The sequence below is a fragment of the Ursus americanus genome, chromosome 12, assembly GCF_024610735.1.
Source record: "Ursus americanus isolate L20-20 chromosome 12, mUrsAme1.1.p, whole genome shotgun sequence".
Lineage (NCBI taxonomy): Eukaryota > Metazoa > Chordata > Mammalia > Carnivora > Ursidae > Ursus > Ursus americanus.
In genome coordinates, this window is record NC_142138.1 from 45,677,696 (window position 1) to 45,702,708 (window position 25,013).

The 25,013-nt window shown below is 44.6% G+C and overlaps 2 protein-coding genes and 1 long non-coding RNA gene across 6 annotated transcripts in view; 2 read left to right on the plus strand and 1 right to left on the minus strand.

Annotated features, from left to right (window-relative positions):
- The window catches only part of LOC123795193 (uncharacterized), a 222,184-nt gene that overhangs the window by 8,374 nt on the left and 188,797 nt on the right, over positions 1-25,013 (plus strand). The window lies entirely within an intron of this gene.
- On the plus strand, positions 1,157-24,205 carry LOC123795192 (uncharacterized). Of its 2 annotated transcripts, none has more exons than XR_015726322.1 (3): positions 1,157-1,577; positions 5,441-5,538; positions 6,136-24,205. It is a non-coding gene; the product is annotated as an uncharacterized LOC123795192 (long non-coding RNA). The 2 variants fall into 2 exon arrangements; XR_006780389.2 differs by lacking the exon at positions 1,157-1,577 and adding an exon at positions 3,843-3,896.
- Positions 12,047-23,205, minus strand: F3 (coagulation factor III, tissue factor). The gene is made up of 6 exons (XM_045801739.2): positions 23,072-23,205; positions 21,830-21,941; positions 17,405-17,595; positions 15,131-15,309; positions 14,424-14,571; positions 12,047-13,043 (listed from the first exon to the last, which is right to left on the minus strand). Exons 1-6 carry the CDS (start codon positions 23,169-23,171, stop codon positions 12,907-12,909), a joined length of 867 nt encoding a protein of 288 aa, XP_045657695.2. The 5' UTR covers positions 23,172-23,205; the 3' UTR covers positions 12,047-12,906.

A 25,013-nucleotide genomic window follows, 5' to 3' on the forward strand; every position in this document is an offset into this window, starting at 1 on the left:
ATCCAGCAATTCCACTTCTGGGAATGTATCTAAAGAACATAAAAACACTACCTTGAGAAAGATGTCTGCACTCCCACGTTTAAGCAGCATTATTTACAACAGCCAGGACATGGAAACAAAAGTGTCTGTTGACCATTGACGGATAGATAAAGAGGTTGTGGCACAATGAAATATTATTCAGACACACACACACACACACACACAAAACAAGAAAATTCTACCATTTGTGACATGCATGTACCTTGAAGGCATTATGCTCAGTGGAATAAGTCAGAGACACTAATACTGTATGATCTCACGTATATGTGAAATCAAACACCACCACCGCCGCCAGTATCACAGAAAAAAAAGTCATACTTGCCATTACTTGAGGGTTGTTGGTGGGGGAGGGGAAATTGGCAGAAGGTGGTCAAAAGGCACGAACTCCCAGTGAGAAGGCAGAAGCAGCACTAGGTCCCGGTGGGTTGCACGACAGGCTGACTAGCTAGCACTCCTGTGCAACTCACAGGAACCTGTTAGGAGGGTCCGTCCTAAGAGTTCTCAGCACAAGGAGAAATTCTTTTTCCTGTCCTTTTTTCTTTTCTTTTCTTTTCTTTTCTTTTCTTTTCTTTTCTTTTCTTTTCTTTCTTTTTCTTTCTCTTTCTTTCTTTCCTTTTTTTTTTTTTAGATTTTATTTATTTATTTCAGAGAGAGAGAGAGAGAGAGAAAGAGAGTGCAAACATGAGCGGTGGGGAGGGGCAGAGGGAGAAGCAGACTCCCCGTTGAGCAGGGAGCCCAGTGCAGGGCTCTACCCCAGGACCCTGGGATCACGACCTGAGCCAAAGGCAGACAGACGCTTAACAAACTGAGCCACCAAGGAACCCCACTTCCATATACTCTTAATCCATATTCATCAATTGTGAAGCAGTCGTTTTAAAGTAAATTGTTAACTTTCTCCTTGATAAATATTTTTGAGCTTCTGTGTATCTTTGATATTTGGTTAAATTTAACATTTTTAAACATTGTGAATTCATAATATGGAACAGTTTTATTTGAAAAAATAACACATTGCTCTAACCTGCTACTAAAGCTACATTATAAATTGATTTTTCTGTTTTTTCCTTTTTGCTTCTTCCAAAGAGGTTTAGATTCATCTGTTTCTGCTTAAAAAAAAAAGTCTGAAAGCGACTCGTTCTGGTCCTTAATGTACATTTTAATATCCTTTACATCTTTTAGGCCTATTTGTTAGCAGTGGCTAAAGACTTTGGAGTATGGGCAAATTTTAATGGGACAGACTCCTTCTTTAAGGTAGAAACTGGAAATTCCATGATACAGAGGAGAATCCTTCATACCTTGTTGCTGCTATAATGTATTTATAAAGATATGTTTTATTTTCACCCATTTGACTAAGGCATTTTAAAATCATTTAAATATCACCAAATTATCTTTTATAAAGATCCTTACATGTTTTAGAAGTAATATGATATAAACTGTAAAATTACTCTTTACTATTATTTTTCTTTTGCAGCGGAATAATAAGCAGAAATAAGGCTTTATTCAAGAAACCATTTTTTAAGTTTATAGCTGCTACTCCAATGGTAACCATTGCTGAATGGTAGCATGTGCTTTACCAAGTTCTGTAATCCTGTGTGGTTCACAGCTTGGGCAGTACTAAAGCACTTTGGTTTTATGTGAAGTTTGGTTCAAACAATTTTAATCTAAACCTCTAAACTTTTTGTACTGTCTTCATTGCTCTTGTTTTCAATATTCTTATTTCTAGAAGCAACATTTTTATGTGGTTCTATTTTAGCTTTTTTCGAGTTCAACTCAAAAAAATTGTTTAGCACTTCTTTTTTTTTTTTTAAGATTTTATTTATTAATTTGACAGAGAGAGACAGCCAGCGAGAGAGGGAACACAAGCAGGGGGAGTGGGAGAGGAAGAAGCAGGCTCCTATCGGAGGAGCCTGATGTGGGGCTCGATCCCATAACGCCGGGATCACGCCCTGAGCCGGAGGCAGATGCTTAACGACTGCGCCACCCAGGCGCCCCTGTTTAGCACTTCTAATCAAAATTGGACTATTAATTTTTTTGTCATTCTATAAAGTAGTGTTTCCCAAAGTATGTTCTGTGGAATGCCAGCTGTGACAGAGGAAATAATACATGCTGCAGAACCCTTTCAGAGAGTTTTAATGCACAAGTTTCATGTTACATTAAGAGTTTTGAGAAGGTCTTTGATAAAGACATTTGTTAGCTTTGTTTAACCCAAGTTTCCTCAAATTTATTTGACCATGCACCTTTTTTGCTCTCAAAGAGCAGTTAACATTACGTGGCATTATTCACCTACTCCCTCATAAAAATCAGATTATTTCTGCGTCACATACTGTATCATTTTTTCGTATGTGGAGCTAGGTTTCAATCATTTAGTGCAGTGTTTTTCCAAATACATTTTACTTACATTTGGGAATATTAATAAATATTGTTTGAAAAAAGAGTATATGAACAAGTAAGTTATATCTTTTTAGTAGATCATAGATATATGGTACTCAGAGATCCTTTACTTATATGATATAATGGTTTTCAAAAAGCAGTAGAATTCTTACTTTAAGTTCTTTTTTTTTTTTCAAAATTTTATTTATTTATTTATTTGTCAGAAGGGGAGAGAGGGAACAGAAGCAGGGGGAGCAGAAGGCAGAGGCAGAGGGAGAAGTAGTCTCCCCTCTGAGCAGGGAGCTCGGTGCAGGACTTGATCCCAGGACCCCGGGATCATGACCTGAGCTGAAGGCAGCCGCTTAACTGACTGAGCCACCCAGGCGTCCTTTAAAGAAGTTCTTAATGAATATTTTTAGAACAGAGAAATGTGTAAAATAAATTAAAAAATGTAAAAGAGGAGTTGGTCTAGTTGAAGTGTGTTAACAGGTCTGAAGCCTCTAGAGAACCGTTCTGAGGCTCTGAGGAACCCCGCGAGTCTGCTAGAGAGGACTTAGGATTTAGTCCTGGTGTCAGCAGATAAGGCTCCACGGGTCAAATCGCACTGCCATCCGTTTGGGAAAATTGTATTAAGATGCAGCCAGTCTCATTCTTGGCTGTTTTTCCTCTGCAGTAGCAGAACTGAATAATGGGAACTAAGACCTTCTGGCCCACAGAAGCTTAAAATATTTACCCTTGACCTTTTACAGTGAGAGTTGGCTGATCTCTCATTAGGCTATCTCTGCCATTAGTTCACACAAATGAGAATCAGGGTATTAAAATATTTCAAAACAAATACTAGTTTATTTCATCCATAGTAACCCATTGCTGGCTCTATAAAGTTGTTGGTTGTTTTGCCATCTACACCCCTTTTGTGACAGCATAGGCTTTTTTTAAATTATCATTTTTATGAAGGAAAGAGCCAAGGAAATCATTGTTACTTAATTTTGCCGTTTATAGAGTGATTTTCAAGAAGCCTCTTTAAAATGATCAAATTTCAAAAGTTGGAAACAGGTTTCTGCAAGAAAATGTTTTTCAGCCTCTTTTTTTCTTATTGACTCTTTTGAGTCAATAAAAACTTCCAAGAGTAATTTTAGAGCTTTACAGGTTTTCTTGGTGTTAAATATTGCTTCTTTTGCAACTAATGCATTGCATGTGGTGATTTGCAGTGGTATCATTGGTCGTAGCAGGAAAGATTTCAAGAGATACTTATTCAGGGGCACCTGGGTGGCGCAGTCCTTAAGCGTCTGCCTTCGGCTCAGGGAGTGATCCCCTTAATCTGGGATCGAGCCCCACATCAGGCTCCTCCGCTAGGAGCCTGCTTCTTCCTCTCCCACTCCCCTTGCTTGTGTTCCCTCTCTCCCTGGCTGTTTCTCTCTGTCAAATAAATAAATAAAATCTTAAAAAAAAAAAAAAGATACTTATTCAACTTCATCGCTGCCATGCCTCTCGTAAGTGTAATTCTTTAAAAATCTTTACATAGGGAGAAATTTGGATCTTACTAAAATCTTCTGAGATTTTTACTCCTTAAGTTTACTTTAAAGATTTACGGTACTAAGTTCCTATTTCAAGTTTAGTTTTGTAACGTAGAGCAGAATTTTTCAATGTAAGCCTTTCTCCTAGATAGTAAAAAAGGAATTAGGTTGGGTTCTATTTCATTATCTACATATGTGGATGTGTCCCTATGTGTTGTTTTGGTCTAACCTTTAGGCCAGGGTTTCTCTGAAGTTTAGTAGCATCCTACTTGATGGCAGTAGTGCCCCTCTCCCAGTTTTAACAACCCCAAATGTCTCCAGGACATTGGCAAATGTCCCGAGGAGGCTGGGGTGTGGGTAGGTGTGGTGGCAAAATCACCCTGATTGAGAACCATTGCTTTAGGCCATAAACTTATTATCATAGTAACTTGAACCACTAATGTAGTTGAAGTGAAATTGGAATTTATTATCTGAATTTATGAAAGATAAAGGTCAGTGTTTGGTTTAAATCACAAGTGATATTCTTAGCTTGGTTCTTTATTTTACTGGCACTATAAGAATTTTAATATTGTAAATATAGGAGAAAAAAAACTTGATTGTGAAATCCAGCTAATTAGAAAATATGTCAGAGGGGCGCCTGGGTGGCACAGCGGTTAAGCGTCTGCCTTTGGCTCAGGGCGTGATCCCGGCGTTATGGGATCGAGCCCCACGTCAGGCTCCTCTGCTATGAGCCTGCTTCTTCCTCTCCCACTCCCCCTGCTTGTGTTCCCTCTCTCGCTGGCTGTCTCTATCTCTGTCGAATAAATAAATAAAATCTTTAAAAAAAAAAAAAGAAAGAAAATATGTCAGATTTAATAAAGCTTGAGGATACATGTACATGACTTTTAGACCTTTAAAAAAATTTGAGATAAGCAAGTGTAGATGTGAGTAAAAGATGGAGATTCAGTGGACAACCATTGTTTTCTTGAGGAAATGTTTATGTAAATGTGAGTTTGGAACTATGGAAGAATTAATTTTAATGAAATGATGGGAAAGAGAAGATGACTCTAGAAATAATCTGGAAATGGTACTAGTTGGTAGGAAATTTATAGTTTTTTTTTAACAAATGCAAATAGAATTCATTGTCTAGGGTTGTAGTGCTTGTAGTAGGAAACAGAAGATAGAAACATAAATGTCAGCATTTCTTTACTTCGGATCCGAAGGGGACAGATTTGGCTTTTTGTTTGTTTGCAAAAGAAGTACCAAGATGCTTCTCATAATTAATGATATTAACATATTCCAAATTGAGTTTCAAGTAGAGTTTTAATATTTCAGGATAATATAGCCAATTGCATTTGGTTTAGCATGTTCTCTCTGTATCTTTGTACACTCTGAGTAAAACAGAACCAAATTGTATCAGTGTGGACTCTCAGTTATAAAAACCATGGGATTTGGGGACAGAGCCAATGCTAGAGAAATAAATGATAATTTTGTAAGTAGAAATGTAGTAAACCCAGTAACATGTGGTTTGTTTGTTTCAGATCTCTGTAGTTAATAACTTCTTGAAGTTTGGGTTAAATGAGCTCAAACTGTGCTTCCGAGTAAGACTAACTAAATACCTCTATGAGGAGTATCTCCAGTAAGTGATAACCTATTTTTATATTAAAAATACTTAAATTGAATAGAAATGCTTATGATATTGAGATAGAGAAGTTTTTCTTTTGTATTGGATATGTTTTTCAAGGAAGTTCTCTTAGACCCAGAAGGACATAGGCAAAAGCCTCAGCAGTTTAGACTCTAATCCTGGTGCTTCCATTAATTTGGAAGTCATCCCTCTCTGGACTTGCTTCCTTATCTCTAAAAGTAAGGACAGGGGCGCCTGGGTGGCACGGGGCGCCTGGGTGGCACAGCGGTTAAGCGTCTGCCTTCGGCTCAGGGCGTGATCCCGGCGATCTGGGATCGAGCCCCACATCAGGCTCTTCTGCTATGAGCCTGCTTCTTCCTCTCCCACTCCCCCTGCTTGTGTTCCCTCTCTCGCTGGCTGTCTCTATCTCTGTCAAATAAATAAAATCTTAAAAAAAAATAAAATAAAAAAATAAAAGTAAGGACAACCTTTAAGGTCTCTTCCAGCTCCAGACTTTTCTGTTTCTGTGAATTTGCACTGTGCGCTAGAATGTGAATTGTTTGATGTTTAACATCATTAGTTTGAATGTTGTTTTCTTACACCTGTTTTTAGAGCTTTCACATATTATAAAATGGGAAATCTGGACAACAGAATAGCCAACCCAGACCAGCTGCTTACACAAGATGTAGAAAAGTTTTGTAACAGTGTCGTTGATCTGTATTCAAATCTTAGTAAGGTAGTTTCTTTCTTTTCTTCTTCAAAATTATTTGTTTATTTGTTGAGTTTCAACTCTTAGCAAATTGATATAGAATTGATGTGATGGACGTAACAGCACATAACTACTAAGTGCTTTTATAAGAAAATGAGAGTTGTTACAATAGATTTACTACAGTTATTTAATTTTCTCTATTATTTTTGTGAGGTGCTTTTGCCAAGAATGAAGAATTTAGTGTCTTATAAAGATTTTGTATGAGTTTTGCAGGCTGATTTCAGTAAAACAACAAATTTGAATTTTTGTCACTTGACCTGTGGACCTGTGGCAATTGTTAGAAATGGACTGTCAGTTTATGTTTCCAGTTCCAAATCCATAACACTAGGCTGGGACTTCTTCCTGCCTATTTCTGTGCTTCAGTATCTCTAATTCTAATAGATCATTTGAGTAATGGCCAAAAAATCTTCCCAAGATACTGGCTGATTTCAGTTTTGTAATTCCTGTTTTCCCCCACCCCAGAATATTGCCAGAGCTCTTGAGACTGAGGATAGGCCTTAACCAGGTTATTTCCTGCCAGTTTCCTCAGTTCTTATTTATCTTACTACTTAACTCACCACCCTTTACAGCTTTGGCTGTAGTTTTCTTATTAGGTCGTCTTCTTTGCCATTACCTCCTGCCTGGTCTGGAACATGTACGGGGCACCGGCAAGATCATCTACCCAGCATTTCCTCCCCTCTTCATCTTAGATGCCCCATTTCCTACTCTAATCTACATGGCTGCTCTTGGTCTAGGGTGAGAGCTTGTCTCAAAGTGGACCAATTATAGTATCTTTTTTCTGGCCGCAATTGATCCAGATCTCCAGTCTTAGACAAAAGAAGTCATACAAGGGGCTGGGTCACATTGTTAAATAGGAATGCTAATGCTGTGGATGGATGTATCCTTCAGTCTTGACCCTTCTCCCCACTTAGTCCGCAGTTCCGTGATCATTGTTCCGGGGGGATATGGTAGCTGAAAGTGGAGAAGCCTGGAGTCCCCTCTGGTTCAGGACGCCTGGACAGACGGGACTAGTGCACAGCCAGCAGATGTATAGAGGACATGGCAGCAAGCAGGAGCAAGGCTCCCCACACCTCCAGCCCAACCACCCTCCTCCTATCACAGATTTCCCAGGCTGGAGGGAGACACTAGCCGGAGTGGAAGTGGAGGGACCTGGAGGCAGGAACCGTGGCAGTGGGGGTAGCAGACTGCACACAGGGGAAAAGCGGACATTCCAGGGAATCGCCAGATCACTCGGGTTGGATTCTACCAGCCGGTGGAACGGGAGCCTAAGTTAAAATTAAAGCAAGTGTTAGAAAAGTGAAGAAAGTTACAAGTGCTGCACCCATGGGCTACGTCCCACTGTTTGTAGCACTGCAGGGGCCTGGGCTCCTGGGCGGGGAACGGCTGGGCAGCTCCCCGGTATCTGAGCTGGCCTGAGCTCAGCGGCCTTTTGGGTCTTCTGCTGTCAGGGCAGCCCCCACGGAATCGCCAAGAAGGCGGATCTCAGGGGAGACCATGGAAGGAGAGACCCTTGTCAGTCCCCACCTGCCTCTTCCTTGAGGCCTTTGTGGATCCCCACAAAAGAATGTGGCCATTCTCTCTTTGGATTCCCAGAAAGACCTGGTAGAAAAGCCTAGGGAAAATGGTTCCCTCTGCATCTGGTGCAGGGCCCGGGGCCCCTGGGCAGCAGGGGGAGAAGTCAGGAAGAAAAGCCAGTTACAGAGTAGGGGAGGGTGAGGACTGAGGGGGAGCCATGGCACCTGGCGTCTGGCTCGCACCACCTCCAACCACACCAGCCTTCGCGCCAGCCTTCACAGCCGCTGCGGCTAAAGCGCCCCGGTCACACTGTGTGCCCATTTCCCCTTGATTAACTCTTAATCGGGAATCATCCCCAACCCCCCGCCCCCCACCACTGCAGAGTCCTCTTGGAGGGTTGAGGACAGTACCCCTAAAAACAGAATTTATATGTTTAAGAGGATAGCTATGATTGCTGTGAGGAACGTGGAATATTGGGACCGAATGTGGGAACGGGGAGGCCAGCAGCGAGGAGGCTGCTGAAATAATCCCGTGGGAGATGAGAATGGCTGGAATTAGTGGGATAGCTGAGGAGGAGGAGGTAACTTTTGGAACTGGTTTTTTTTTTTTTTTAAAGATTTATTTATTTATTCCAGAGAGAATGAAAGCTAGCATGAGCTGGGGGGTTGGGGAGCAGAGAGAGAGGGACAAGCAGACTTCCGGCTGAGCAGGGAGCCGGAGGCAGGGCTCCATCCCAAGACCCTGAAATCATGACCTGAGCTGAATGCTTAACCCACTGAGCCACCCAGCCATCCCTGGAACTGTATTTTAGAGGTAGAGCTGACCCCTTTGCCAATGGATTGAACGCGAGAAGAAAGAGAAGTCAGTGATGACACCAAGCGTTTTGGCCTGAGCCAGTGGTGGTGCCATTTCTTGAAATGGGAAAGACTGGGGAAGAAACAGGTTTTGGGGTTGAGGGAAATTACAGATTCTCTTTGGCCATATTAAGATTGAGATGCCAATTTGACATCCAGGTAGAGATGTTGTGTAAGTAGCTGGGTCTACAGCACAACTCTGGAGTGTGGGAAAGAGGCTGGGGGCTAAGATACACATTGGGAGTCATCCACATTCAGATGATATGGGCATATAGCATGATAAAGTGAGATGATGATAGAGCGAGATGAGAGAGCCATGGGCGTGGCTATATTACCTGGAGAGGATTATTGATAGACAATAGGTTGGAGCACTAGGTGATCCAATATTTACAAGTTGAGGATGGTGTCCAAGGAGTAGGAAGTGAGGAGGAAATCCAGATGAGGGTGTCTATAAGGTCAAAGAAAGATTAGTTTTTTAAGGTAGAAAATAATACAGTATGTTTGTGTTCTGATAGGAATAATTGAATAGAAAAGGAGAACTTAATAGTGCCAGCAAGCAGAGGTTATTTCAGGGCAAAATCATCTAGTAGTGAGAGGGCATGAACGTGGACATTTACGGTATGAACATTTTCTATCATAAGCTCACACTGGGGGCCCCTCCTTCTCTCTGTTTATATCCCGTGTCAGTACTTCCACAGCCTCAGTTTGGGTACTTTTGACAGCTAGTCAAAAAAGTCAAGAAAACCTGAGCCAAAGCTTACTTAGGCAATTAGGTGGCTTATATCCTGTGAAAAGTCCATGGGTAGGGAGAACTTCAGGCAAGGTTTGATCCAGTAGCTTGGTGACTTAGTTTCTTTCCATCACCTTGCACTGCCCTCCAGTATGTTATCTCCAGCGGAGTCTGGCTCCCTTTGTGGTCTTGAGCTAACTGCCAGCAGCTCTGGGGGCCACAGGTTTCTTCATTATAGACCTCAAGAAAGAGCATCCCCACATTCCCAGAAAAGGCCCCGAGATTCACCTTTCCTAGATGAGGTTAGGTCCTATGCCTAAACCAATGTCTGCAGTGACAAAGAAGGAATGTACTGAATGGCAAAGCCAGAATCACCTAGATCCCCAGGTGAAAAACAGGGGCTATGGGAAGGGGAACAAGTGTCCACTATAAGCTTCTGAGTGAGAATCACATGGTAACAGTAACAAAGGTCAGGCAACCATTGGAGAAGAAATAACACCTGCTAAATACACATGTCCTAGAACGGGTAAGAACTGCATTTGGGAATGAGGCTATTTCCCATTTCATGGCCAGGAGTAATTGTTCCTTTGTTTATTTAAGAGAGTGGTACTCGATTATAAGCCATGAGCTGTAACTAGGGCAAAATGTCTTTGGATTTCACAAGTATTAATTTCTTATATGTAAATCAAACTTCATCAATAATTTAAGATCCTAAAGATCTATTTTCAAAGCCTGAAAGTTTGTTTACTGGCAATTAGTTTTATGATATGTCAAAGGCCAGGATAAGTAATGAAGTACAATTTGGCCCACTGGAGGGCAGCAGTTTCTGGATACCAGCCAACAATTAATAGTATGGCTTTTCTGCTCCCAGTGGTACGGACAGTGTTGATTGTAGCAGCCACTGTTCAGTGTCAGGGATAAGGACAGGTGGGGAAACCCAAGGGGTGGTTAAAGTGCAGTTATGAAGCCTCCCAATCACTGCAGTGTGGTCTCATTCGGATCTGGAATGAATTCCTTCCCTGGGAACAGCCAGACACCTTGTTACTACCCAGACCGGCTTTCACTCCGCCTGTGCTCTCTTTAGTGGGTGCATTCAAATTCCTTAGATTATGAGGCTGAGGAATCACATAACGCCGTAATTATTCCTGGCAGGGAAAGAGCAGCCTGATGGAAACACGCAGTCAGATGCCCTCTCTGGGACTTGTTCTCCGCCCTCCCCCATAGAGTGCACTAAGCTCTGTGTCCCGGGGAGCCTGCTTGAGCAGGAATTCAAGGTAACGGCCAAAGCACACTTACTGCAGGGCACGCCTCCCACCAAGCTCTCTCCTTGACTGGGCTGTAAAGGCTTGCCTTCTTTCTCTGGCACAACCAAACACGGCCGAGTGTCCCATTCAGCCTCTCTGGGACCGAAACAGATTGTTTGTGAAAAGCAAACCAACAAAACGACCCCCATAAACCGATGGTCTGTTTTCCTTTAGTTCTCTGAAGTTTCTACCACTTTTCTCCTTTCAGGCTACCATTTTTTGGGGGACAGCGAAGGTTTGTTTTTCCCTTCCTTCCAGAGAATGTGATGTTATATCAAACGTGATGTTTAGAGTTTTATTGATAATGCTTGGAGTTCTTTGGAGCAAAGGCACAGAGGGACTTGACATTGATGAGCAGCTGGACAGTGAACTGCTTCTTCCCTTATTTTAATGTTTGCTCAGCGTGTCCGTGGGGGGCCCTTCCAGGTGGGTGTGCCATCTGGGTTCTGGGTGTTCTTCCTAGCTTGCACGGGCCCAGCCTTTTGCAGTGGGGAGCAAACACGGTTGTAGCCCGACTGGGTGCCGGGAGTCTCACTTCCATCTCTAGTTAAAATCCTCTTTCAGTACTCTGATGAGATCAAGACTGTTCTGCTGTGTTTTATTTGTTTGAATGGTGGACTCCATATTTCTCTACTCTAGAGGGAGGTAATGCGGTTAGTTGGACTCAGCCATGACTAAGAGCCTACTGTCACTGCTGCCTTCAAGGGGCTGTGAACACGAGCCAGACCCAGTCCTATCCACAAAGAGCTCTCAATTTAGTTTACTTTTAATGAACCCTAGAGACTCCACTTCTCTCTCTCCCTATCTTATGTTGCCCTTTTATCCAATTTTCTTTCAAGATGATAGTCCAAAGAATTTTTTCTTTCTCCTCTTCAGTTTTCATCTGCAACTCAAACTAAGGCCCATGGAAAGAAGTCACCCCCTCTAAATCTGCAGTTGGCTGTATAATTTTCTCCCTTCCTGGGATACCATGCGTCCCTGCCATTGCTGTGTGACTGGTGGTGCCTCCCTATAGGCAGAGAATTGTCAGGCATGGTCAGGCATCTTGCCTGGGCCAGTGACAAGGTGGCTCAAAGCTCGAAGACATGGCGCTGTTACTACTAGCTCTTTGCTTTTCCCTCAGGCCTGACCCAAATAGAGTCTTCCCCTTTGGTTCGGGGCCTAGAATGAGAACAGAATTAAGAAGAGCTGCAGTCAAGTCGCAGCCACCAAACTAATGTAAGTGAGAATTCAAGATAATGTTGTTGTGAGCCACTGAGAATTTTTGGGTCATTTGTTCCTGCAGCAGAGCCAACTAATACAAAGACCAAATCATAAATAATAAAATGGAAGATATAATAAATACAATAGCCACAATTCCCAATCACCTTTATTTATATAAAAGTATATTAAATAAATTATCTCAATATATACAAACAGAACAATATTACTTCTATAAATAGAATATCCCCATGTATAAAACCTTATAGAAAATTATATAAATATATACAATATTGACCATAAAAGCCTGTAGTACCTTAAGTCATCACCTCTATGTGGCCTATATAGTAGTCTTATAAAAATATAGTCAGCAGTCAAGTGCTTAATCCACAGCATTTGAGTCAGTTAAAGTGCTAAACTGCAAGGCACTTCAGGAATGTGCCCCCAAACAGAAGGCTTCTGCATTTAACACATTCACATAAAAGTTTGCCAATTGTTCTGAAACTCCAAAAGAACTCAAAAAAGAAGAACCTAATACCATATATCACAAAAGAATGTTCTATGTTAGAAAAAGTCCACCCAATTTCCATTTTACTCTCCCACATGATTTGAAGTCAGCTTCTCAAAAGTTTTCCAAAAATCTACCCAGGATTGTTTTGTAAGGCTTTTTGTTCATTTGTTTTTGATTAGACAACCTGGTTTCATCTGGGGTGCAGAATATACATTCTAATGCATGATTTGTGCAAAAGGTGCCATAGTGTTAAAATAGAAATTTTCACAACTTGGAAGTGGTTGTACCGTACATTACATTCCAAAGTGTCTAATGCTGTCATGGAAACCAGAATGCTAATCATGAGAACAGGTCAGATCAAAAGCTTTCTTTGAGCCCAAGAGTCTCCATGCTCCAAAATACTCATTTGTGTTTCCACGTATATATTCTGTTGTCTTAAAAGTCCTTGGTCGCAGTGCAACACACACTCGGGCACGGTTGGCAGCTCCCTGGGCCGCACTTTACGCAGCATGGAGTGGGGAGCTCTCCTTCCCGCTGTGCCCCGCACGCACCTTCCTGCACTTGTACAGGGTCACAGACAGGATGATGATGAGGATGACGGCCACGAGTGCCACAATGACAATGACGAGGAGCACTCCTGAAAAACAAAAGGTACTGGTCAACTTCAACCTTGAGAGCTTGAATCCCATTTATCAGTGGGCAGAATGGGGGGCATAACCCCAAATGACACCAAATTACACTTTTGCATAATTTGAAATTTCTTTCCTCCACTCTTTCCACCGCAACACATTTTGATTAGGAAAGAACAGGTCAAACCCTCTATGTTTTAGGGCAGTTGATGGTGGTGAACATCATTTAATGGGCTGTTTAATAAACTGGATAATGTTCAGCCTGGAAATGGTACACCTAAGTGGGAGCAGGAACAGCTGTTACAAACACGTGGCTAAAAATAATGCTGGGTTTGGTGGCTAGGATTATAATCGTAGAAGATGAACGATCAGTGCGAAGAGCGAGACAGAGTGCTAGCAGGGTTCAGGTAAAGGACAGATGATAATTGGTTGGGGCAACAGGAAGGCTTCCTGGTGGAGGTGGCATTTGAAATGTTTCCAAAGGACACATTTCAGGAGAGGGAGTAGAGGCAGGGAAGCAGTGATCTGGGTGTGTATGAAGGCAGAGAGTCAGTGGAACTCCAGCTGGGCTTGAGGGAGATGGATGTGAGGACTGGGGGTCTGATGGCGCAGAGGGGTGCAGGACCAGAGGGACGGAGAGCCCTTTTCTTCCCTGCTTCCATCGTGGTCAATCAATAGGAGAGAATTTATTAAAGGTGTTTTTAAATTTTCAAATCTCATCTTAGCAAGGAGCTATCCTATGACTCTTTTGTTCCCTGAATGTCCTCAGGGTCCTTTCCCTATAAAGCCTGGAGGGAGACTCAGGCTTTCAGCTTCATTGGATGAGCCTGAACCCGTGAAGCACTTCCAGTTAGGAATCACTCATCACGGGGGGGTCTGGGCCCCGGGTGTGCCTACACCTGCACGAGGGACTATCTGACAGACTCTGTCTCTTCCCTTCATGGGTTAGACTTTCTGTCCTGTGACAACAGCCCATAGCAGGTGCTCACAAGTGTCTAGTGGGTGCTGCTACAGCTGGTCCAGTCACTCCCCCATAATTCCCACGATCAGAATTAAACCATGAAAAAATACCCAGAGAAATCTGTGATTTGATGCTAAATTCTAAACATGCACCATGTGTCCAGAGCTTAGCAGAGAGCTTGGCACATGGTAGGGGCTCAAGAAAACACTCGCTAATATAAGGGAACAACACAGAAACATTTCTAAATGCCTAAAATTGTTAAGCGTACCCCCCGAACAACACAGCACAGACAAACAACAATAACAACAAGAAGGCTGTTTCTCCCTGAACAAAAGTCCATCCTGGTTCTGAGGGTGGACCAGTCCTCTGGAAGGTGTCCGTGTCTCCCAGATGAATGCTGGGCAGAGCCATTCAACTCTGAACATACCTTTCTCATGGCTCATGCATGCAATGGAACTTTCTGTACTCTTCTGGTTAGCCTTCCGTGATGGTATCACTGCTTGAACACTGAAACAGTAGTTTTCTCCTTCATCCACGTCAATCAAAAACTCATTAGTGTTTGTCTTAGCTGTTTTCTGTTAAAAGATGAAGAGTTCTGAATTCACCTGGGCTCAGAGTGAATTTTTTCCCTGTTACTAAGTCACTGGTGGAAGTAAAAGCTTGCAGGGACACACCTGATGTAGAAAGGATTAGAAGCGACTTGGCTGCTCTGTTCCCCCTGGTAACGGCTAAGGATGCTTCTTCCAAGACCAAAAATATCCAATTTACGCACATCCAACCCAATTTAGCTCCTCTAGAAGATATTTGCCATAAAGGAAAAAGGGAATGAAGCATTCATCGTTGAATGGAAAACCGATTCTGTCTCTGGGATCCCCCAGAGAGGAAGAAATGGGAGAGCTGGCAGGAGCCTAAGAGACAACCCGGTCTAGTCCTTGGCTGAGAAGTCTGCGGATCCGAGGGGCCCGGCCCGGAGTCACAGATGGAACCGTGACAGCAGACTCCCCTCCCCCTCCACCACGCTGTTCTCTCAACCACCCCATTCTGGCATTTTTGAACGGAGCGAAGAAGTGGGCTGTAAAGCCAAGGAGCCACAATTTAAAAACAAGTCATAAAAACAAATGAAAGAATCCTCACCTTTCCTGTACTTGAAGCTTTCCAGTAATAAAGTGTGTAACTTAAGTTCTTGCCAAAAACATCCCGGAGGCTTAGGAAGGTGCCGTTCCTCCTGACTAAGGTGCGTGCATCTTGTATGGTCACATTCAGCTTTGTCCCAACTTGTTTGTAACTCTGAATTGTTGGCTGTCCGAGCTTTGCTAAAACATAGAAAATGAGCTCCGTTGGAACCAAAGAATTCTATACCAAGTAGAATTCCATTTAGTTATCAGAGTTGATGATAGCCCAATCATCCCTTGTGAAACAGCTGCACAGAAGGGCTCCCCGGCAGTCGGAAGCTAAGGGGCTCCGGAGCAGAACCCCGAGACTTCCAAGGGCAGTCTGTCAGTGCAAATATAATGGAGCCACAGCCGTCATTTTAAATTTCCTTGTCATCACATCAGAAAATGTAAAAAGGAACAGCTGAAATTACCTTTAATAATACATTTTGTTTAACCCCCAATACCTAAAATATTATCATTTAAGGTGTAATCAATATAAAAATTTTTGGAGATATTTTTCAAACTCCAGTATGCATTTTAGACTTATAACATTAGTCATATTTCAAGCGCTCTGTAGCCATCTGTGGTTAGTGGCTGTTGTCTTACACAATACAGTTGTATAAGATTCCATATTTTAGATACAATAAATGAGGGGCTGTGAGAAAGACCAGGATATGTCCTTGGTACCTCAGGGGACCAGCATTAACCACTGGGTCTTTGCAGTGGCTCAGTCATTTGTTGTGCTTAGGCTGTATGACAGTAGAATAAATCTCAGTAATTCAATAGGAAGTACATGCAAGTATGTGTGTGTGTGTGTGTGTGAGCACATGCAAAATTAATATGTAAAATATTTTCTTTTTTTAAAGATTTTATTTACTTATTTGACAGGGAGAAAGAGAGCACAAGCAGGGGGAGAGGTAGGCAGAGGTGAGAGAGAAGCAGACTCCCTGCTGAGCAGCGAGCCTGACGTGGGCCTCGATGCCAGGACCCTGGGATCATGACCTGAGCTGAAGGCAGCCGCTTAACCAACTGAGCCACCCAGGTGCCCCTGTAAAATATTTTCTATCTTACACCAAGAAAGGATTTGAAGTGGTTTACAAAAAACTCAAGAACTATATAAAAGGAAATCATGAGGATGTGACCAAAGGGGAATGAGGAACACGGACCCCGCACGGTCCCTGAGGGGTGGCTGTGGCTGAGCGCCGTGAGAGACACACAAGTGAAGGCCACACAGGAGAGTGAAGACGGGCTCTGGCAAACGGGGGCTTGGGGAAGGCAGACAGACTTCCTATTTCCACCCTCAGTGTTGACAGCGGAGGGGAAAGGCGGTGGACTGCCCCTCAGCCTCTCACCATCCCTGCCGGGAGAAAGCGTTCTCCCTCACTGGGCAGTCAGAAAGTCACTACAAAAGCACCGCATAAAAAACTTAACACCCTTTCATTCTAACCTTTCATTCTAATTCTTCTTGAAAGAGCAGCTGATTTCACTCTTCTCAATGTGCTACATCTGTTTATTAAAAATACCTAGTTCAGAACCATAGTCCGGACCAAAAAAAAAAAAAATTCAAATCTACTTGGCAGGAATCCTCTGCATTCTTTTTCAGGTGCTAAGGTCAGCTTACTGGGGCAAAGGCTGGGGAGGGAAGCATTCCTCATTTTCCAAGCCGGCATGAAGGAGGCAGGCTGGGAGTGGGCCAGACAAGGGCCGGCACATCATGGGACTCCGATCGTGATCAGGTTATTTAAAAAGGTCAGCAAGCCTGATTGTGGACTCAGAGGAAAATTGGACTACCCCATGGCCTACCCCACGGATTTGCGACTGTTTGTGAAAACCCTAAGCTGGGACTTCTGGTCTCATGATGGAAGAAAATATTTAGGAGATTTATGTGCACCTGTCATATATAATGTCCTAAATATCCGTGGGGGAAATGCTGACTCTCCAGCTTTGGTGGATTTCCTTACCCCCCACCCCCATCCCCAGCCCCTCCGTCCCGCCAGTTGCTGGGAGGGCCTGGGGACAGACAGGTGGAGAAAGTTACATGATGACACTGTTAGCAACTGCAGGGTTTACGTTCTGTGAACCTCCTACCACACCAGGAGTGAGCCTAGAGGGCTATGGCACTTACTTGCCAATTTCTGAGAAAGAGGATATGTGTATGGAGGCATAGTTTTTATGTAATAGCCCCTAAGAGTCCCAAGCTCACAAAAATATTCAGGCCAAGACTGAAAGAATGGCTAGTACAAAGAGTACTTACTGTCCATGTAAGGTGTAAACTCTGGGGAGTTTGTAAACGGAGGCTCCCCAGAGTAATCGTTGGCATCAGCTGGGTAGGACAAGACCCGTGCCTGGTATGTCTGAGTCACGTCATTCACAATCTCATCGGTGAGGTCACACTCTGTGTCTTTGGTGTAGAAGCATTTGCTCTTCCAGTTCCCAAGTCTAGGGCTGAAGGAAGGAAGGAAGGAAGAGGAGTGAAACATCAGGATCTGCATTGGTGGCAGCTGGCTTTCTGGCGGTGGCTCAGTGTTACCCCAACAGCACCACATGCAGTCCGGGCACACACTTGCTCAGCACAGCAAAGTCCTCACAACAACCTGGGGGTGGCTCTGCAATTCCTCACTTTTCACCGACAAGGCTACGGAGGCAAGGTGCAAAGGGGTGACCGGCTCAAAGTCACACAGCAGTTTGCCTGCTGGGTCTGTGCTCATAACCATTTGATAAATATCTTTTTTTTTTTAAGAGATTTTATTTATTTGAGAGAGAGAGAGCATGAGAGGGGAGGGGGGAGGGAAGGGGAAGCACAGAGGCAGAGGGAGAAGCAGACTCCCCACTGAGCAGGGAGCCCAACCCAGAACCCCGAGGCCATGACCTGAGCCAAAGGCAGATGCTCAACTGACTGAGCCACCCAGGTGCCCCAAATCTCTTTCTCAAAATGTAGACAATTTGTTAGGGTTACGTGGGAGAGAGAACAGTTTCCCATCAAGACCCAATTATGTGTCATAGTCTACTTTTTATATCATTCTGTAACAGACTTATTTTTTTTTTAAGATTTTATTTATTTTAGAGGGAGAGAGAGCATGAGTGGGGGAAGGGGCAAAGGGAAAGGGAGAGAATCCCAAGTAGATCCCACATGGAGTGTGGAGCCCGATGTGGGGCTTAATCTCATGACCCTGAGATCATGACCTGAGCTGAAATCAAGAGTCGGACACTCCACTGACTGAGCCACCCAGGAGTCCCTATTACACACTTATTTTATCACACTTTATAGTCTATGTGGAATATAGTCAATGTAGTAATAATAGGATCCACATAACCATATATTCTATATATTACATTTGATTGGGACTATTATTGGTGTGGTTATTTATCACCGAATCTACCATATGCCAGGTATCATACAGGGCCCTTTACACAGGTTACTTCATTTGATAGAATCCTTCCAAGAAGGTATCGGAGCTTTTTTACATATAAGGACACAAGCTCAGAGCCACTAAGTACTTTGTACAAGGTCACATGGCTAATGAGGTGAGAGGTGAGTCTGTCGGTCTCATTATACTACATGCCTCCCTCACTTCTACAAGATATGAATACAGCCCATCAAAGATTATCACGTTACAATACAGGTAGGATCTAACAGTCTGAGAGACGAAGAGGCTAAGACAAATCTTTCTTTTGCAAGACATCATTGAAGAGGAAATAATTTAAGGAACGGCTGAACATGAAAAACTTCTAAAGGACCGAAACATTTGTGGATGCCTGTCCCTGCCACTGGATCCACACACTTCTGTCCCACATAAACTGACAGCCACACCGCTCTTTCCTTCAGCATCACAGACCACCACAGAGCCCTGCCCATCATTCAAGACCATGCTCCAACCCTGCTTTCCCCAGGAATCTCCAGATCTCCCTTCTCAGAATTGGCCTCTCCCTTCCCTGTACCCCAGCATCAACATCCCCACTGAAGCACTTACTGCGAACTTGGTACCAGGGCCCATGCCCTTGTGGCCCACCCACCCTTAAGGAGCAGGGCTAAATAGGGCTCATGTAGCCAGGCCTTGCTGAGTGTTGGCTGGTTTGCACTTACGGGTTGAATCAGGGGGAAAACGAGCTGCCATATGGGTTCAACTGTCTCAGTTCATGCATAAGAGCCATAGTACATATTTTTAAAAAAAATCTGAACTGATGTCTGGGCTAAGAGGGTATGGGCAAACACACTCTTTGTCCTAAAATTCATAAACTGAGACTGATAGAGAAATATTTCGGTTTCTTAAATTTCTCTAACTTTCTGTGATAAAAGTAGAGAGGCTGTCTTAATTCCAGAATGACCAAAATGCATTTTTAATAATTGTATCACTTCTATTCTAAAAAATGAGTGAGAACATGACGATTCTTCTCCATTGTTATGGCACACACGTTGTTCAGATTAACAGGAGAAAGCCTGCTGGGCTCTGTGGCCTCATTCCATCTGAGAGATGGGTATTCGTTTCTTCCCAGCTCATGCATAGAAATCACAGTACTCTCTGGCGAAATTTAGCACAAGCGCCTAGATCCCTGAAAGTCGTCAAGTCTTGTGAAAAGGTAATTAAGGGGTTCTGTACTAAGTTCCTCTAAATGCTATTGTCAGCAATAACACTTTAAAAGGCTTCAAGCTTCCTCTGTGTATTGCAAAACCTCCTGGTTTGGAAATAATAAATGTCCTGCTTGAATTACTAAGAAATTCCAACAGAAGCCAGATTCACCAATTTAGAAGCAGGTTGTTTTCTAGAAGCTTTGGAAGTTTAGTGTTAGAATTCAGAACATTTCCATAGAATCAATATTACAGGTGATGGCTGGGCACTAAGGCTTAGCCAATAGCACTTCCCAACGACCACTGAAAACTTCCCAAGGGGGGGAAAATGCAGTCGGAGCTCCAAGGAGGGGCTCCGGGCACTGCAGTGGTACCCTGGGAGTGGGGACAGGCTGGTAGTGAGGGTGGGTGGATAAAAAAGAGCAACAGGTTAAAATGCTTTCTCTAGGGACGGAAAGCCAGGAAGGAGGAAGGCCCACAGACAGCATGGCCTTCCTTCCTCCTGCCAGCTTTGGACCTCACATCAGCCTGTGGCAGACCCACCTAAGCAGGTGGTGGTATGAGGTACTGGGGAGACCCTGGTTCCAGACCTGGCTGGGCACTCACTCTCGGGGCAGTCATGCGAATAAATCCCTCGCCTTCCCCGGACAAGTTTCCTCTTTTCTAACAGCACTGCCATGTTCCTTTTCGCCCAGAAACTGTATTTACCCATGCAGAGGCTGAAGAAGAGTGCGGGGGTGGGGGACTGCCCACAGGTCCTCTGGCGCAGGGGCAAGAGTGTGGGGAGGTCACTCGTGGCAGGAACTCCTCCTCCCCAGCTACAAGCACGTCCAAGCTACAGCTCTGTTAGGATGTGTTCACTGAAGTAGCAGCAGCCTTGGACAGTCCGAGAACTTAGAGCTCACAAAGGCTTATGTTTAAAAATCAAGTCGGTCGTAAATGTTTTCACATATTCACCAAACATAAGATTGAATATATCTAGGAGTAAGCATTTCTCCTAAATCCTATTGTCATTATCCAGAAGGACGGTGGTTTACTAAGGTAAACTTCAGTTCTGTATCAGAGGAATTAATTACTAATTCTCAATTAGTGGAAGCTGAATGGACACGTTGGACCATAACCATAATTATCACCTGGGGTTCTGAAACTCCTGTCACTCTCTCTCTGTATACACACAGCATGTACACACACAGATTCTCTTCCCTGCTTAGCAAGACTCGTCATGAAGTTCATTTTGAAAAACAAGAACATCCACCTCAAAGACCCACTCCGCCCTTAGGAGCTGTGTTCCTAATACCATATAAAAGGCTTGACACAAGCTAAGACAAAATAGCAAAACACCTTGAATTTTTAGCCAGTGCTTCTACTGTGCCTTTATTCAATTAGCTCTCCTCTGTTTAATAAGATCCTTAGCAAGCCTCTTAGAACATTTCAGAAACCCAAAATTCAGCAAGAATTTGGTGAAAACCATCAAGGAAGATAGGTCCCACACTCAGATTGAAAATGCCGACCTACCAGCTCTTGGAGAGAGCTGTCAGAGAGGAGGGTGGCCAAGCAGAGCAGCCCTGACCACTGGGAGTACAGATACAGTATTTCTTCCGGGCTTCTGTGAGTCACGGATTTGACCTCCTCCAAGATCACGTATGCAACCAAATTTTGAATCAGTGTCCAAAGATGAGTGAATCAAACACTGCTTTAGGGCAACATATACATTTGTACTCCTCCCGGCTTCCTCTACAACATGTTAGATCCGGCTCACAGTCTAGACAGCGAGGAAAAAGACATGTGTGCTTAGATGAGATTAGCATCTATTCACAACAACATCTTCCCATGCTGCCGCAGCCTGCTCAAGAAAGTTCACCTACCCCCAGCTTAGACTCCACTTAGGAATTTTCCCATGGTGTCCAAAAACAAGTGAAACATTCTATCAGTTGAAGCGGTGGCAATGTTGCATGCTTCATGGAGTATGGCTCTGGCCTGCAAATGACCAGGAATGCCCTTTGTCCTCTGTTAAATTCTCTCATCCATTCATCGGTTTTAAAGACATTTGTATTCACAGGGAAGTGGAAACATCAAAAATTTAATTTTCTTTTTCTTTTGTACCTAGCTTACCTTATCTGAACAGTGTAGACATGATTGATGGGTTTGGGTTCCCACTCCAAAATGGTCTTGAAATTAGTTGATTTCCAAGTTAAGTTATATGCTACCACTACCTCTGAGGTGCCTTTAAACAATAGAGAAACAGCTATTATTACATGAACTCAGCACATGATTTCACGTTGATGGTATAAAGCATCTTCCCATTCCCCCAACATCACCATTAGCCTCATATTAATTTTTTTCCAACCACAAAAGCTTCATTATTGAGTTATCAAGACAAAAAAGATTTTCAGGTTTTTCTTAATTTTCTTAATTAGGGTCTCTGAATTTCCTCATGGCAAAATCAACCTTGTAATCTAAGAAAATAGGCATGGATCTCAAAATTCTTGTTTGAAATTATACACAGTGGAGAGGGGGGTGGTGGGAAGCCCTGAGATAACTCGACCTAGAAACACAGCTCAGGAGCCCTCAGCCTCCTGCGATGTCTAAGGCCCAGCGCCAGGAAGGGCAGGACTCAGAGGTTCAACTCACCAGGGAAGGCCAGGTAAGAAAGGTTGTGGTAAGTTATGGAAAAGGGCAGATCCCACACGTGCAAGAGAAGTTAGGGCTGCATACCGTAAGAAAGCCAAATCTTCACTTTTTCCCTTTTAATCTAACATGTCTCTATATAGAAACTTCTGGACAGTCCGGCAGAGGTGTGGCCTGTCACACCATCGGATGTATTCCATTATGATGCGTTATTACTAAGGTCTGCTTTGCCAGTACTCAGCAGGTCACAGTCTCTGCCCTGCCTGCTCCAATCCAAGCGACTTTTTGCAACAGGATTGCCTCTAACTCAATCTAAAACAAAGACGTCCAAGAGAAGACCACAAGGGCCGCTCTTTATCAAGGAAAAGTGCACGTGCAATGAAGAACAATATCCAAACACAGCACGCTGACCAGTGCAGGTGCGGATCCACGTCCACCACCTTCAAGGTAGCGGATCACTGGGAGATACTTTGCCTAAACTTAAGGCGGGAGCCACAAATCCATGTATGCCATAACGACGGACTCCGGAGAAAGCTTCTCCAGCAGAAGGGGCCGCGAACTACTACCCTCCATCTCCCGCCTGCGCGCCTCGGGGGCTGGGTCAGTTCGGACTCCGCTGCGTGGGAGCGGCCACGTGAGGCGGGTGCGGGGGCACCTCCGGGCAGCAGGGAGAGCCCCCTCCTCCCGGCCGCGCGCCGCTGGGTTTTGGGGGCGGGTGCCACTCACCTGAGGCTCCGGCCACCTGCAGGAGGAACCAGCCGAGCACGAGCGTCCGAGCGAAGGCGGGCTCGGGGCAGGGCACCCGGGGCCAGGTGGGAATCTCCATGTCTACGAGCTGGCGGCGAGGTCGGGAGGATTCTGTTGCGCCCCGAAGACTAGGGAGGTGGCGCTGGAGACGCGGATGGGCAGCGTGCGAGAGCGGGAAGGGGTGCGGGGAACCCCAAGTCTGGGGGAGTCCGCGTCGGGGCGCGCTTTAAAGAGCCGCGCGGCCACCCGCGCCTCGGCTGGCCCCAGGCCCGCCCCCGCCGCTCCTCCCTACTCCCGCCCCCGGTCCGGTCACTGGCTGTCGCGGCGGGCGGCCGCCGGCCAGTCCCCACCCCTGTCCCGCCTCCTCCGGGGAGGAAACTCCGCTGGGTGATTCACCCGTGATTCAACCGCGCCGCCGAGCGCGATGCTTCCCTTCGGCCCCGGCGGTTCCAGGTGCGGCGGGGAACCGAATCTTCGGCCTCCCGGGCCACCGAGGCCGGCGACCCCGACGTCCAGCCTGAGTGGGCAGGTCTGTGGGGAAGAAAGTGGGGACGCTTTGGAAGGAATTCTCGAGGTGGAGGCAAGGATTCTTCCCTACCGTTCGGTTAGGGTGCTGTCCCGGCCGGAGGGAGCGGCAACGCGTGCAAGTTAACTGCACGTAGCGGCTCCGGGCTAGCGGGGGCCGGGAGAGCATTGCCCCGGCGCTGCGACCACGCGGGGCCGAGCCTCGGAATCTGCCGCGAAGTAGCGTCTCATGGCTCTCTCCCACCTGCGGGTCGTCCTCAGCGCCAAAGGCAATGGCACCTGGCCTTCCCACCTCACCCGGACCTTAGCGTGGGCCGCGTCCTAGAAAGGTGGTGCGAATGCAGGTGTCTGCCGGCAGGTCCGGAGGTCAGTCAGCCCAGGTTCAGCCCAGCCCAGCCCAGCTCGCGGTAGTGACTGAGGAAGAGCTGCCCCAGTCTGGCGGTTTGCCCTTGGGAGACTTCCAGCATGATATCTGCAGCCCTGTGGTTCCAGAAAGGATGGTTCTCACACTGAAGAAGACATTCGTGGGACTGAGTTAGTTCCGCCTAAGTGTAGAGAAACTAAAAATGAAATTAAAAAACATTATCAGACTTTTTTTTTTTTTTTTCCTAATCTTAAGCACTGGGTTTTTTGGAATGTATTTCTGGCTTCCTCTTCTGGGCTTTCCTGTAAAATTGTCAGGCAAAAGAATGTTAACTCTTATTCTAAGAGGCATTGTACAAGGTCTTGTCAAAGTACCTGCCGTCATTCCGTTATTATTACTCTGTAGTTGCCTCCACGACAGACTGGAGGAGTTTTAGAGAGTAGAGTCTCCCACTTTTTTCCTAGGGAAGTCAGCCTTGCCTTTTAGTACATACTGCAGACACATTTCCATATAGCCTGTTGAGCCATAGCAATGTACTCATTTTAAAAGAAATAAAACCCTGCAAAATATTTTTCTCCCTGTGCCTGAACGGAAATAGCACACCCAGGGTTAGCTCTTGTCCATCTTTCCTGGAAGCTGAAAGCTGCACTTGCTGGTGTCCTCTTTGAGCTCTCTTCCAGCTCTAAAACCCACAGAATTCTATTTGCAAAATGAGACCATGCAAGCCTCTTCTTTGTAGTCTCTGGGCCTGAGTTTTTTTTCCCCTCAGATCTTTAGCCCAGTCTGGGATGTGATGCTTTGCACTGGAGTTGAAGGTACTTGGAAGAAAGTGTTACATTTGCTTTCCAAGACGCAGGGAGTTGTTGCTTTGTCTACAGAGTAATTAGTTCCATTTGGAGCCACTGACTGTCCTGAAATCATAAAGGGCTTTTAAGTGATGTCAAGATCAGCAATTAGGCAAGAAAAATATTTTAATGTTATAAAGTGCCTTAAGTGCCTTAAAGTTTGATAAATTAGATATTATTTTGCATA